Here is a 14,428-nt window from a genome sequence, read left to right on the forward strand (position 1 = left end):
TCAACTCCTCTGGACGCTGCTATAAGGCATTGCATGCCAAAACATCTAGACACAAGGACAGTTTTTTCTCTTGTGCTATCACTCTGCTGAACACCTAATCCTCATCATATTGTTTTATATAAGTATATTTATATACTTAACGTATATTTATATACGTAAATATCTAAGTATATTTACCCATGTGGTAGGGCTGTATTATTATTATTATTATTATCCTTTTCATCTTTTCTACTACCCCCTATTATTGGTATCATATTATGTTTATTATTACTCTGTTACTTTGCATATACATTGAGAGCTTTTGCATCAGAGATGAATTTCTTGGGTGTCTAATCACACTTGACCAAATATAGTATTCCACTCTACTATTTTCTCTCCTCTCCTCTCTATTCTATTCATTTGGTTTCTCAAGAGAAACCATTCTCCAATAGTTGCCCACCCTATTTCCAAAAGCCATATAACAATATACTATGCAATCTCAAAAATGGTATCTAATAAGGATGCTAATTGTAAAGAAAACTTACTTGAAATAGATTCCGTTACTCTTGGGTCAGCTGTAAAGAAAGAGAAGGAGGGAAACAGACAGAAAGAGAAAAACAAGCACAAAGATCAGGGTTCAAGAAACAAACAAGCCTTCTACCTAAAGTTTTATATATATAGTAAAGGAATTATAAAAATAAACTTTTTTTAAAAAAAAATTATTAATAACCTGAACTTTTAGAATTAGAAAGTTGTTTGACGTTAGAAACAATTTTGTTTGAAAACAAATAGTTGAGTTTAAACTACTGAAAGGTATGTTTAAAAGTATTTATCTAATACTTATTTATCCAAAATAAGATTAAAATGGTCATAATATAACAATATAAACATTATATTTTATTTTTTAAAGAAATTTTACATCATCCCAATATTGATTTGTACTAATAAATGAAATGTTAATTGTTCATTCTGAATTCCAGTTTAAAGCAAGTATTATTGTGAAGTTTGTTCAAATGCTATTTTTTGATCTAAACAGAATTATAACTTTCTATTCTTTTTCCTCTATAAAATTGTAAAGAATTAAAGGAGACTTATATCTAACTGATGCAGTTATTGAAATTCTTACCCGATTCAGTTCTAAATGGTTTTGACTCACTACTTGGACCGTCCCCAAGAGGGTTGCTAGCTATCACAACAAATTCATAGCTACGAAGAAAATAAGTAAAACAAAGTGTATTTAAAATTTACAATGTGGTATGAAATAAAGAGGAAACATGTAATTGGCATGTATAATTAAGGTAACATTAATATTTAAAACATAAATATGGTTTGGCAATTTTTTAAAAATTAGCAACATACATTGTTTCAAACATATTTAAGAAAATGACAATATCCTAAGCAGCATTTTATCTGGATAATTGACAGACAAAAAACTGTTCAAACTGATCATTTTAAATACCCTTAAAACAATTTTAAAACATTTTTTATCCTGCTTTTATTATTTTTTATAAATGACTCCAGGTGGCAAATATATATATATATATATATATATATATATATATATATATATATATATATATATATATATATATATATATATATATATATATATATATATATATATATATATATATATATATATATATATATATATATATATATATATATATATATATATATATATATATAATATCCCTTCTTTCCTCCCTTTTCTGCACAACAACCTGTGAGTTGATGGTCTGAGTGTGGCCCAAAGTAAAGCAATCAGATTTTCATTCCCAATTTTCCATTTTGATTTTCAGGTTCAAGGTGAAATATATTATATCCTTAAACTTCTCAGTGAAATTCCAATTTAACAGTCTCAAACTGCCATGCTAGAGTGGTGATGGCACAGTCAGCAGGCTAATTCTGCTGACTGCCAGTAGTTCAATTCTCAATGGCTCAAGGTTGACTCATCCTTCCATCCTTCCAAGGTTGGTAAAATGAGGACCCAGAATATTGGGGGGCAATATGCTGACTCTGTAAACTGCTCAGAGAGGGCTGCAAAGCAATGTGAAGTGGTATATAAGTCTAAGTGCTAGTACTACTGTTTCAGACACATTACAGGTAGTCCTCAAGTTGTGTGGGCATTGAGATTGGGATTACCGTAGCTAAATGATACAGTTGTAAAGTGTTATGTATATCATGTGACCGCATTGCATAGCAGCTGATATCCAGCAGTCCCAGTTGTTGTCGTAATTCCACAACCAAATAAGTTAATAGAAGAAGCAAGGATCTCACATGAAAGTGATGTGGGAAAAGGCAGGTATTGCAGGAGGGCACTAGGAACTGTGGGATTTGTCATGGCATAGGGACTTGAGATTAAGGTGACCAGATTTTCAGATTGGAAAAGAGGGACACCCTTTACCGGGGGGGGGGGGGCTTGATTAAAAAAAATTTTTTTGTCAAAAGGTCACCCCAGGACACTGAAACCAGCATAAATACGAATCTGTTGCCAAACAAAATTTTGATCACGTGACCATGAGGATGCTGCAACGGTCGCTAAGTGTGAAAAATGGTCGCAACGGTCGCTAAGTGTGAAAAATGGTCGCAACGGTCGCTAAGTGTGAAAAATGGTCATCAGTCACTTTTTTCAATGCCATTGTAACTTTGGTCACTAAATGTTTTCCCCCTCCTCGAGACTCCTCACTTCTTCCTTCATTCCTCTTGCTGATCTACCTTCACCTTATCTGTCTTCTGCTCTTTCCCTCTCTTCCTTCCTTCCTCCCTCCTTCCATCCTCTTCTTTCCTCACTCACTCCCTTCCTCCTTTTTTCTCTTCCTTCCTCCTTCCATTCTTTATACGATATAAAATTCAATGAGGGTGAAACACACCAAATCTGGCAAAGCTGCCTTGCACCAACCTGGCCTGCCCATAGAATAGCAGCCACTTTGAGACACATAAACCTGGTCTGAACATATTGCATCACAAAGATTTGCAAAGATCACATTTGCAAAAAGGAACATTTCTTGTAGTAAATACATTTTATAAACAATTTAAAAGTAAAAATCCCCCCAAAATAATAAAAAAGGTATTCTATAAATAAAAGAAATCCTTAAAAACCATTGTTAAGTATTACACCAGCAATAATTTATACTGTCACCATTTCAAACTATCATCAGAAATACGAATCTGTTGCCAAACATCAACATTTTGATCGCGTAACCATGAGGATGCCACAACGGTCGCTAAGTGTGAAAATGGTCGCTAAGTGTGAAAAATGGTCATCAGTCACTTTTTTCAATGCCATTGTAACTTTGGTCACTAAATGTTTTCCCCCTCCTCGAGACTCCTCACTTCTTCCTTCATTCCTCTTGCTGATCTACCTTCACCTTATCTGTCTTCTGCTCTTTCCCTCTCTTCCTTCCTTTCTCCTTCCATCCTCTCTTCTTTCCTCACTCACTCCCTTCCTCTTTTTTTCTCTTCCTTCCTCCTTCCATTCTTTCAGCTTCATTTCTTTTGCCTATCTACCTTCTCTGTCTTTCTGCTCTTTCCATTTCTTCGCTTCTGTTCCTTCCTTCTTCCCTCCTTTCCTATTTCTTCCTTCTTCCTTCCTTCTGCCTATCTACCTTCACCTTCTCTGTCTTTCTACTCTTTCCCTGTCTTCCCCTTTCCTCCCTCCCTCCCTTCTTTGCTTTCTAGTTCCATCTTTTCTTCTTTCCTCTCTCCCTCTTTTTCTTTTTTCCTTCCTTCCTCCTTCCTCTTGCCTATCAACTTTTTTTATTTTTTTTTGTTACATAGACGACACATACCCACAACAATAAAAACAAAACAAAAAGAAAAAAACCCATCATCACATATAGCATGTCATTTGGTTACAAGTGTTTTAACATTTATCATTCTTATACATTTATTATTTCATTTAATAGGTTATAATATACAGTTTGGGTTGCTTTGTTTACCATCCCTTCCTCCTGTTATAACACCACCTTATTTTCCCTTTCTTTTCTCCCTTCCTCCCTTCTCTACTTTCTTCCTTCCTGCTCTCCTTTCCCTTCCTTCTTCCCTTACCTTTCTCCTACTCCTGCTCTTCCTCTTCCCCTTTCTACCCTCTCTCCCTCTCTTTCTCTCCTTTCCATCCTCCTCTCCTTACCTCTTTCTTCTTTCCATCATCCTTTCATTCTCTCCTCCTTTCTCCCTTTCTCCCAACTCCCTTTCTGGGAGTTGAAGTCCACACACTTTCAAGTCTCCAAGGTGGAGAAAGACTGATCTATCTAATTAATATAATTATTTCTCCCTCTCTTTTTCACTCTCTTTCCAGCGCACACACGCAAATGCATAGGGCAGCCCACCTCACACACAGGTAACTCCGGGCGGCTTGCGGGAAGAGGACAGCCTACCACTCACCCACGCGGGGGGGGGGGCAGGATTTCACCAAGAAAAGTTAACTTTCCTGCGAAAGGGGCCGGCAGCCTCTCAGCTCTTCCCGGCTGGGAAGACCTCCCCCCACTTCCACTCCTGCGACCCTCCTCCCGCCTCCTCGGAGCTTCAAGCAAGCTAACTGGGAAGGCTGGGAAAGAAGAAGAAACGGAGGCGTGAGGTCAGCGGTCCTTGGGGGCGCGGCGGAAGCCCTTCAAAAGCGCTCCTTTCCTGGCTCTGCTGCCGTTGCTGCTGCTGCGGGCGGAAGGGGAGGAGGAGGAGGAAGAAGATAAAGCGGCGGGGCGGTCCCTACAGCCGCCGACACGGGAAAGGTGCGCTTTGACAGGGCTCCCACAGCCCTGCCAAAGCGCCCATTTCCCGGCTCGGCTGCCGTTGCTGCTGCTCATGGCAGAAGGGGAAGAGGAGGAGGAGGAAGAGAAAGCGGTGGGGCGGTCCCTGCAGCCGCCGACGCGGGAAAGGTGCGCTTTGACAGGGCTCCCACAGAGGACTCCTGCCTCTTCGTGTATGGGATCGCTGCCTCCGAGAGCGTGGGAGCGGCCGCGAGGAGTCCGTTCGTGCAGCGCCCCAACCTCTTCTCCTGCCTCTTCGTGCATGGGATCGCTGCCTCCGAGAGCGTGGGAGCGGCCGCGAGGAGTCCGTTCGTGCAGCGCCCCAACTGCTGCAGGAGGAGAGGTTGGGGCGCTGCACGAACGGACTCCTCGCGGCCGCTCCCACGCTCTCAGAGGCAGCGATCCCATGCACGAAGAGGCAGGAGGAGAGGTTGGGGCGCTGCACGAACGGACTCCTCGCGGCCGCTCCCACGCTCTCGGAGGCAGCGATCCCATGCACGAAGAGGCAGGACTCAGGAGGAGAGGTTGGGGCGCTGCACGAACGGACTCCTCGCGGCCGCTCCCACGCTCTCGGAGGCAGCGATCCCATGCACGAAGAGACAGGAGGAGAGGTTGGGGCGCTGCACGAACGGACTCCTCGCAGCCGCTCCCACGCTCTCGGAGGCAGCGATCCCATACACGAAGAGGCAGGAGGAGAGGTTGGGGCGCTGGCAGCTGCCCCGCAGACAACTTCCACATGCTTCAGGAGCTTCTGCCGAGCGACAGGAGCCCTGGAAGCGCGTGGAAGTTGTCTGCGGGCAGCTGCCGCTGCGTCCACGCTCTCGGAGGCCCAGAAGCGAGGGGACGTTCTCTGCTGGCGGCGCCGCTTCCCCGACCTCTCTTCCTTCCGCGGCGAATCCCATGGATTCACGAACGGACTCCACGGAAGGAAGAGAGATTGGGACAGCAGCGGGGAGGCCCAGAAGCGAGGGGACGTTCTCTGCTGGCGGCGGCGCTCCCCCGATATCTCTTCCTTCCGCAGCGAATCCCATGGATTCACGAACGGACTCCACGGAAGGAAGAGACATCGGGACAGCAGCGGGGAGGCCCAGAAGCGAGGGGACGTTCTCTGCTGGCGTCCGCCGCTCCCCCAACCTCTCTTCCTTCCGCGGCGAATCCCATGGATTCACGAACGGACTCCACGGAAGGAAGAGACATCGGGACAGCAGCGGGGAGGCCCAGAAGCCAGAGGACGTTCTCTGCTGGCGTCCGCCGCTCCCCCGACCTCTCTTCCTTCCGCGGCGAATCCCATGGATTCACGAACGGACTCCACGGAAGGAAGAGAGATCGGGACAGCAGCGGGGAGGCCCAGAAGCGAGGGGACGTTCTCTGCTGGCGTCCGCCGCTCCCCCGATATCTCTTCCTTCCGCGGCAAATCCCATGGATTCACGAACGGACTCCACGGAAGGAAGAGAGGTCTGGTCTGGGCAGCACGCACAGAGCGGGAAAGGCAGCACCAAAGCCTGGCTGCGAGCGAGGGAGCGCGCGGCGAGCAGCGACGCCGGGCTGCTTCCTCCTCCGCCGCGTGCAACACTGGGCTGCTTGCCTTCCCCCCTCCTCCTCCTCCTCCGCGAGCAACGCAACGCGGGGCTGCTTGCCTTCCACCTCTCCTCCTCCTCCGCCGCGTGCAACGCCGGGCTGCTTGCCTTCCCCCCTCCTCCTCCGCGAGCAACGCAACGCTGGGCTGCTTGCCTTCCACCCCTCCTCCTCCTCCTCCGCGAGCAATGCCGGGCTGCTTCCCCCTCCTCCCCCTCCTCAGCCGCGAGCGAGGGAGCACGCGGCGACCAGCAACGTCTCCTCCCCCCAGCGCCTCCCGATTCCCACGGTACCAAATTAATTAGACAATACAAAACATACTCACCACCAGTGAGTAAGCGCAGCAGCTGCAACCCCAACAAGAAAGAAAGATGAAATAAAATGGAGAACTCGCGCATGCGTCCTCAGCTAAGGAGTCCAGCCAATCAGTGAGCTGGTTGGCCAGCTCACTGATTGGCTGGAGTCCAGCCAATCAAATTAGTGAGCGGCAGGCTGGGCTGGCTTAAATTTGTAGGTAGCATAGAACGAAATGATGAGCCAGCCCAGCAGCTGATGGGCGGGAGCTGCCAGCGCCAAAAAAAGCGTGCCTTTTTAAAAAGCGGGCGGGACGCGGGAATATGCATCAAAAGGCGTGGGTGTCCCGCCAAAAGCGGGACGTCTGGTCACCTTACTTGAGATGGCACTCCTCAGTTGTGGCAGCTTTCAGAAGTCTTAGCCCACAACCAACTTCTACTTCAGGTCCAGAGCCAGGGAGACTTCCAAGTCTCAGAAGTATTGCCCAGCAGCAAGAATCAGCTAGTCCCATGCCGCAGCAAGCCCTATGTTGCCTTAAATCCTATGCTGCCTAGTGCCTGTCCACATTGCTCCCTGGCGCCTGCCTGGTTTCTTGGGACTTCTGCCTTTTCCTAGGCCAGTGATAGTGAACCTTTTTGGCACTGAGTGCCCAAAATGAAACATGCACGTATGAAGACCAGCTGACTGGCGCACATGCGCACAGCGGAAATCCTAAGAGCAGCTGGTGATGGCATGCGTGCCCACAGAGAGGGCTCTGCATGCCACCTCTGGCACACATGCCATAGGTTTGCCATCATGGTCCTAGGCAAAGAAGAAAAGTCAGCTGAAGGGGCAGTAGGGGAGAGCAATCTTAAATGCGTATTCAAATTTTTAGCACATGTCCTAAGGGTAGTTGATGGCCTGAAGTTTGATGACTGGTCATAAGTCAATTTCTTCAGCACCATTGTAACTTTGAATAGTTGCTTAGCAAATGGATGCAAACTCCTAGCTCTCTGGAGAAGACCGTAATATTGTGAAAGTGAAAGGAAAGAGAAGAAAAGGACAACTGGCAGCAAAAGGACTCCATACTATTACAGTGGCGATGCGTACACCTTGGAAAACCTGAAGGACCAAGTTAGAGAAAAATGTTCACAGAGAAAATCTATGTGGTCATGAGGAATTAACACTAACTTCATAGTACATAATCAATTAAACAATTAAACAATCCTTAATCCTACTCCATCTTGTGCTGCTGTGGTTCAGCTCTAAACTGGTTTAAGAAAAAATCTGCTCTGAATATGTGTGCGTGCGTGTGCGTGCATGCGTGTGCGCATGCGTGTATAAAAATAAAGTGAAATACCATATATATTTATATATTTATTTGTATTCTACCTTTATTATTTTTACATTTACTTTTTACAAATATCTCAAAGCGGTGAATATATACTTTCTTCCTATTTTCCTCACTACAACCCTGTGAGTTGGGTTGAGCTGAGAAAGATGACTGGCCCAAGGTCACCCAGTTGTCATCCATGGCTAAGGTGGAACTAGAATTCATGGTCTCCTGGATTCTAGCCTGGCAGATAGTGTATAATTAGCTTTAAAATAAATTCCTTTTTTATTTCCCCATTTTCTTCCCCATGGGCATTCTAGTTATTACAATTGCTTGACAGGTGAATGCCCTGGATTCAAAATCTGCTAGGTTTCAAAGCTGGGACATTCTGCACATCAAACCTCATAAAGAGAATGCAGCTGAGAAAGGCTACATGCTACATGCTGCAGCTGTCACAGAGTTACTTGAGGAACCGCTGGGAAAATGAGATGGAGGTTGTTCCTGCCTCTGTATGGGAGCCAAAGTGCAGGAGTTTGGCTAGAACCAAGTGTGGTGCAGCAAATAAACCCACACCAACACAAACTGGAAAATATTAGTTTTAATATGAAGCAGAAATGGTTTGAAGCTGTGTTTGTTAGAGATCTGCAGAAGACAATGTTCATTCTTTCCAGAAATTATTGGTCGCTTATACACATGACAAGGCAATAGCAGTAGACTTAGCAGTAGACTTATATACCGCTTCATAGGGCTTTCAGCCCTCTCTAAGCGGTTTACAGAGAGTCAGCATATTGCCCCCAACAATCTGGGTCCTCATTTTACCCACCTCGGAAGGATGGAAGGCTGAGTCAACCCTGAGCCGGTGGGATTTGAACCGCTGAACTGCTGATCTAGCAGTAGCCTGCAGTGCTGCATTTAACCACTGCGCCACCTTGGCTCTAAGGCAATCTGACAGTGCAGATATGGCTAACCCATTCAATAGAATAGGCATTCATCTCTGAATGTCAAAAACCTATACATGTCAGTGGCTTACAAAAATCTTTTCAGTGGGAAAATATCAGTGGGAGACCAACAATACCAATCAATATTATATGATGGTAACTGATGTTGACTCACTTTTCTCCTATTGCTCAAGAAGGGCAGCTAAAAAGGGCACCCTCCTTTACTTGGCCCAATTCTCTTTGTAATGGCTGATAGGTTCTCTTTTTCCTCTTAGAGGACTCTGTTGATAGAACCTTTCTTCAGAATCTTGAGAATATCTCTGTTGAAATAATGGACTAACCTAAACAATGTGGAGAAATCTTAATCAATGGTTCCAGGTAGTAAATTATTATGCTTGCTGCTAGGCCTGGAATCCATGGTAGAATAATATGTCAATAATAATAATTCCCTATATTATCTGAATGCAAGCATGCCTGAACATTCAGTCATATTGTCCAGCATGGATTATTCTGCAAAGGGTTCATTTCAACAAATACTCAAGAATGTTTATGTATATGTTGGATTGCAGCCAAAGTATAATACTAGTCATGGGTAATTGGTAGTGCATGACATTTATTATGAATCCAACTATTATTTTAAATTGGCCAACCATATCTTAGTTTTTGTGAAGATTTTACATATTATTTGTTAATTGCATCACATTCCCAGATGAAAGCAACTGATGAAAGACTAAGTCATCCCAAGTATGAAAATCCACAACATGTAATATTGTTTTTGAATGTTTGTCAAGACAAACCTGGCTAATTCCAACAGTATTTAATAATCGGAAGAAAACTGAATGAATTATGGGCAAAATATTTTGTATTTCCTAGTTAAGTCTTAAGATTTATTTTTTTCCTTACTTTGCAACACTGAAAAAATTATTTCTGGTAGCTTTCCAAGTTTTAAAGCCAAAATATTCCTCACCCAAAGGGAAAAAAAGAAACAGAGCAGTGATACAAATTGATTATTGGTTTCTGTTGCCATGAGAGAATGGAACACCTGAATCAGGACAGTGTCTTTAACAAGCTTATGGAATTTCCCAGCAAACCAGATGTCTAAAAACCAAAACCAAACTAAAACCCCCACCCCAAACTGCAAATTGAACAGCAATAAACTGCTAGAGTTTTAAAGACGTAACATACAAAATGAGTATCCCATAAACTTTAACATTTAAAGTTCCCCTCACACATATGTGCTTGTCGTTCATGACTCTAGGGGGTGGTGCTCATCTCTGTGTCAAAGCCAAAGAGCCAGCACTGTCCAAAGACGTCTCTGTGGTCATGTGGCCGGCATGACTAAATGCCAAAGGCGTTAGCTTCCGCACAAAGGGGGTTTCTATTTTTTCTACTTGCATTTTTTACATGCTTTTGAACTGCTAGTTTGGCAGAAGCTGGGGCAAGTAACGAGTTCATCCCGTTACATGGCACTAGGGATGGATATGCAACACTTAATTACAATGCCTATTGACAACTGATACTGCTAACCAGGAAACTACTGACATAGGGGAAAAACATTTGGTGATCTTAGAAACCCAAAGTCAGATCTTTTGAAGTTTTGTTTTACAGCACCCAGTTTTACAGTTAATAATATTCTATCAGTGTTTTAGCTGCCAGTATAAGAAAATAAATGTCCTTAATTATCATTAGTATCAAGGTAGATATATAATTACTCTTACTATGCATATCTCCAAATTATTCTATATCCTTTTGCATTTATCTCTAAAGAACCTGCCACTTATCTGAAGAAAAAGGGATATTTCAACAGGCCTGGGTCTGACGAGTTCTCCATCCCTGCTCGAATTGTGTGGTTGTTGATTGTTTTTAAATTGTTGTAGTTGTTTGTCCGTTGTTTTCCTCCTGTTTGTATCCCCCCCCTTACTTTGGTTTGTGAGCCGCCCTGAGTCCCTCTGGGAATAGGGCGGCATAGAAATGCAATAAATCAAATCAAATCAAATCAACTAAAGAAAGAAGATTAGGTTTGGAGTCTCTCAAGTGAGGCTTCTTTTTTAGTTGCTTTCCATTGTTTTGTCTTGAGTTTTTGTTATATGATGTAAGCTAGGCATGTCATTCTCAAGGCCTGGGGCCCAGATCTGATCCATGGGGTGCTTAGATCTGACCCACGGGACTGCTCTGGAAAAAGCAAAGGACTGGCCCGCAGTGCCTTTGCCAGCAAAAACAGAGCTCAGGAGTGCCCCCTTCCCTGCCTGAGGTCAAACAACCCTGATGCAGTCCTCAATGAAATCGAGTTTGACACTCCTGATGTAAGCTAATTGATCAATATCCTTAAACCCTGGACACAAAGGCTAGTGCAATAGCAATAGCAATAGCAGTTAGACTTATATACCGCTTCATAGGGCTTTCAGCCCTCTCTAAGCGGTTTACAGAGTCAGCATATTGCCCCCAACAACAATCCGGGTCCTCATTTTACCCACCTCGGAAGGATGGAAGGCTGAGTCAACCCTGAGCCGGTGAGATTAGAACCACTGAACTGCAGATAACAGTCAGCTGAAGTGGCCTGCAGTACTGCACCCTAACCACTGCACCACCTCGGCTCTACAGGAATTAAATTCAGATACTGCGACAATCATTGTCAGTTCATTCAGACTTATTATAATAAAACCCCTTTTAATAACATCACCTTGTATTAGGTTTCAGATTTTCCACTGTAGAATGGGTTTGATTTGTGGTTATAATGGATGTATCTTTTCCAACTGTGCCTCCATTTTCTGTTGATACAACTTTATATCCTGAAAATAAGAAGATCATGTTCAATTACTTACATCATTTCAGTTTTGTAAAAGTTCTTTATCTGGTGTCTATCTTGCTCCTTCATGCTCCCACTGTAAACAAAATATAGTTCAAAGTAGATTTATTTAAAAAATTAGAATGTTTTATCAGTGAGTTCAATTTAAAAAATCCCTTTAGTTGTGTAGTTAATATAGACTAATTCTGAAATAATATATCAAAACCTTATTTCCAAATAACCTTATTTAATGTCTCATAATTTTTAAAAATTGATATGGTAGAAATAAATACAGAATTAAGTGATCAAAACAGACTGCCCAATTTACTTAGCCTATGACTTTGGTTTAATTATAATCAAAATGGACATAATCCATAATATCTTCACACAGGGCTTTTGGGGAGGAATGGTGGAATGAAGATGTCTCCATAAAAGTGGACATCAACCAGTTATTAGAATGGCTCTTCAGAACGTCTCAGGATAAGAGGAGACAGGAGATCATCCACATGCTCCAAACAGTGGTCCTCATGAGGAGAATGCAGGATAGTGGTCTCCCGTGGGTTTGAATACAGGAAGACAACAGGAATAGCAATCTTGCTAACAATCATAGTTGGTGTCTTTTAGAATTCTAAACTTGCCTTAGACATGAAAGCTGGCTGGGTGACTTTGTGCCAATCACTTTCTTTTAGCCCAACCCACCTCACAGAGTTGAGGGGAAAAAATAGGAGACAAAAGGAATATTAGGTATAATTTGGTTCCTTGAATTATTTATAAAATTAATAAAGGTGGGATAATAATTTTTTTAAATAAAAAAGACATTAAGTTCAGTCATTGCTCATTACTTCTAAACTATTAGAGAGTTTTAGAATGACAAATGTTCAACTGTTTGTTGAAAACACTAGTTTTCCTTCAATCCTGAATGATTTTTTTTTTACCATAGTTTGTGAATTTACAGAATTCATAGTTTGTGAATTTACAGAATCTGAAATAAACAGAAGAAAGCTAATGGTTTTTCTAAAAGACATTGGAATTTAAACGATGAAAGCTGAGATGTTGAATTAAAAGTAATCCTCGACGTATGACCCCAACTTGGCCTGAAATTTCTGTTGCTAAACAATACAGTTGTTAAGTGAATTTTGCCCGATTTTACAACCTTTCTTGCCACAGTTAAGTGCTAAACATTTGTTAAATTAATAACAGTCATTAAATGCATCTGACTTCCCCATTGACTTTGCTTCTCAGAAGAATACAAAAGGTGATCACATGATCTCAGGACACTGAACAGTCAATTATGAACCAGTTGCCAAGCATCCAAATTTTGATCATATGTCCATGGGGATGCTGTAACTAATGTAAGTGTGATGAACACCCATAAGTTACTTTTTTCAGTGCTGTTGTAACTTCAAATAGTCACTAAATCAACTGTTGTAAGTCAAGAATTACCTGTATTCTGTTCAGGAAAAATCATTAGCTGCCTAATGTTTAAAAAATAGGTGCAACACATAATTCCCCCCCCAAGATATATATAAGGTGTTGAAATATATTCCTGATCATATATTGTGTGAACAGAAATTCTAAGTTTTGTAGAGAGCAATATTTGATTGCTCTCTGTCATATAGCTGTATATCAGTTACTGAATAACAATAACAAGATCACTAATAACTAAAAAAAACACAATAACTCTCAAGAAGAACTGACCATGGACACTTTAATTAAAATTTTAGTCAATTGAGAGTACATAGATGAATTACTTGACAATTCTGACATAGCTGCCATGGACAGAGAATGCCATCTGTCATGGCCCCATCGGAGCCTGGTTTGGAGGAATTGGACCTGGGACCATCAGTCAGGGATGGCATGTCTTGGAATGTTTGGAGAAGCCAGGGTTGGGAACAATGCTGTCCCAGGCCCCTCAGGTATTGGGGGAGCTGGTTGACCAGATGGAGAGCTGCCTGCCGCCACAGACACAGACAATGATCAGATGCAGACAAGCAGTGGTGCTGATAGGCACAGCTGCCTGCTCCACTTGATCCAGGGGCATGGAGAGTAGAGTGGAGACAAGCGAGGCTATTCAGGAGAAGGTCACCCTGCCCAGGGTGGGTTGCTGCCAGTTTTACTTTTGGTTTGCAACCCCCGCGCACCAGACACATGCTGCGTGTGTGTGCTGCGCAGAACAATTTACCATGAACAGTGAATGTGCAGTCACTAAAAATCAAAATGGTGGCAGCCCAGCAGCAGTGAGGGAACCAGTTTGGGGGTGTGACAGGCCTGGCTCGTTGCTGGATCTACGACCCAGCCCTGAATACCACTACCGGTTCAGCTGAACTGGGCCAAACCGGGAGCAACCCATCTCTCACCCTGCCCCACGAAACACCTGGTGTGGGTTGACTTACGGAGAAGCCAGGTGGGATTTTTTTTTGTCAGGAACAATTGCTTGTTTGGTTTACACTTACACAGCTTAACACATGCTTCTGCCTGTGCCTTGCCTTTGCCTTGTGTACTGCCTTTGGCCTTGTTAGCTTGCCTTACCCTGTGGACTGGCCTTGCCCATCCTACCTTGATTCTGAACCTTGCTCTGTGAGCTTGCACCTTCTCTTTGGAGTTTCTTTGTTGTTTACTGGCTTTTATTTGGGAACGTGAAGGTGGCTGGGTTCTAGGGAATGTAGAGTGGAGCTGTACCAGCCACTGTAGGAGTGTTTGTTGTGACATTTAATCAGAGGAATAAAGGGCTCTATCGATGCCTGCCTCTGCTTAGGTGACCTGGATCAAAACAACATCTAAAGATCATTGTTAATTA

General features: G+C 43.2%; 1 protein-coding gene across 1 annotated transcript in view; it reads right to left on the bottom strand.

Moving 5' to 3' along the window:
• Positions 1-14,428, bottom strand: part of ABI3BP (ABI family member 3 binding protein) — a 144,446-nt gene that overhangs the window by 5,297 nt on the left and 124,721 nt on the right. The window contains exons 71-73 of the mRNA XM_087721379.1: positions 11,527-11,635; positions 1,106-1,185; positions 525-554 (exon numbers count right to left, since the gene is read on the bottom strand). Of these exons, the coding sequence (XP_087577505.1) occupies positions 525-554; positions 1,106-1,185; positions 11,527-11,635 (219 nt within the window). The remainder of the gene's footprint in view (positions 1-524; positions 555-1,105; positions 1,186-11,526; positions 11,636-14,428) is intronic.

The sequence above is a fragment of the Thamnophis sirtalis genome, unplaced genomic scaffold (assembly GCF_051295495.1).
Source record: "Thamnophis sirtalis isolate CommonGarterSnake01/CBP01778 unplaced genomic scaffold, rThaSir2_p1.2 scaffold_8, whole genome shotgun sequence".
NCBI lineage: Eukaryota > Metazoa > Chordata > Lepidosauria > Squamata > Natricidae > Thamnophis > Thamnophis sirtalis.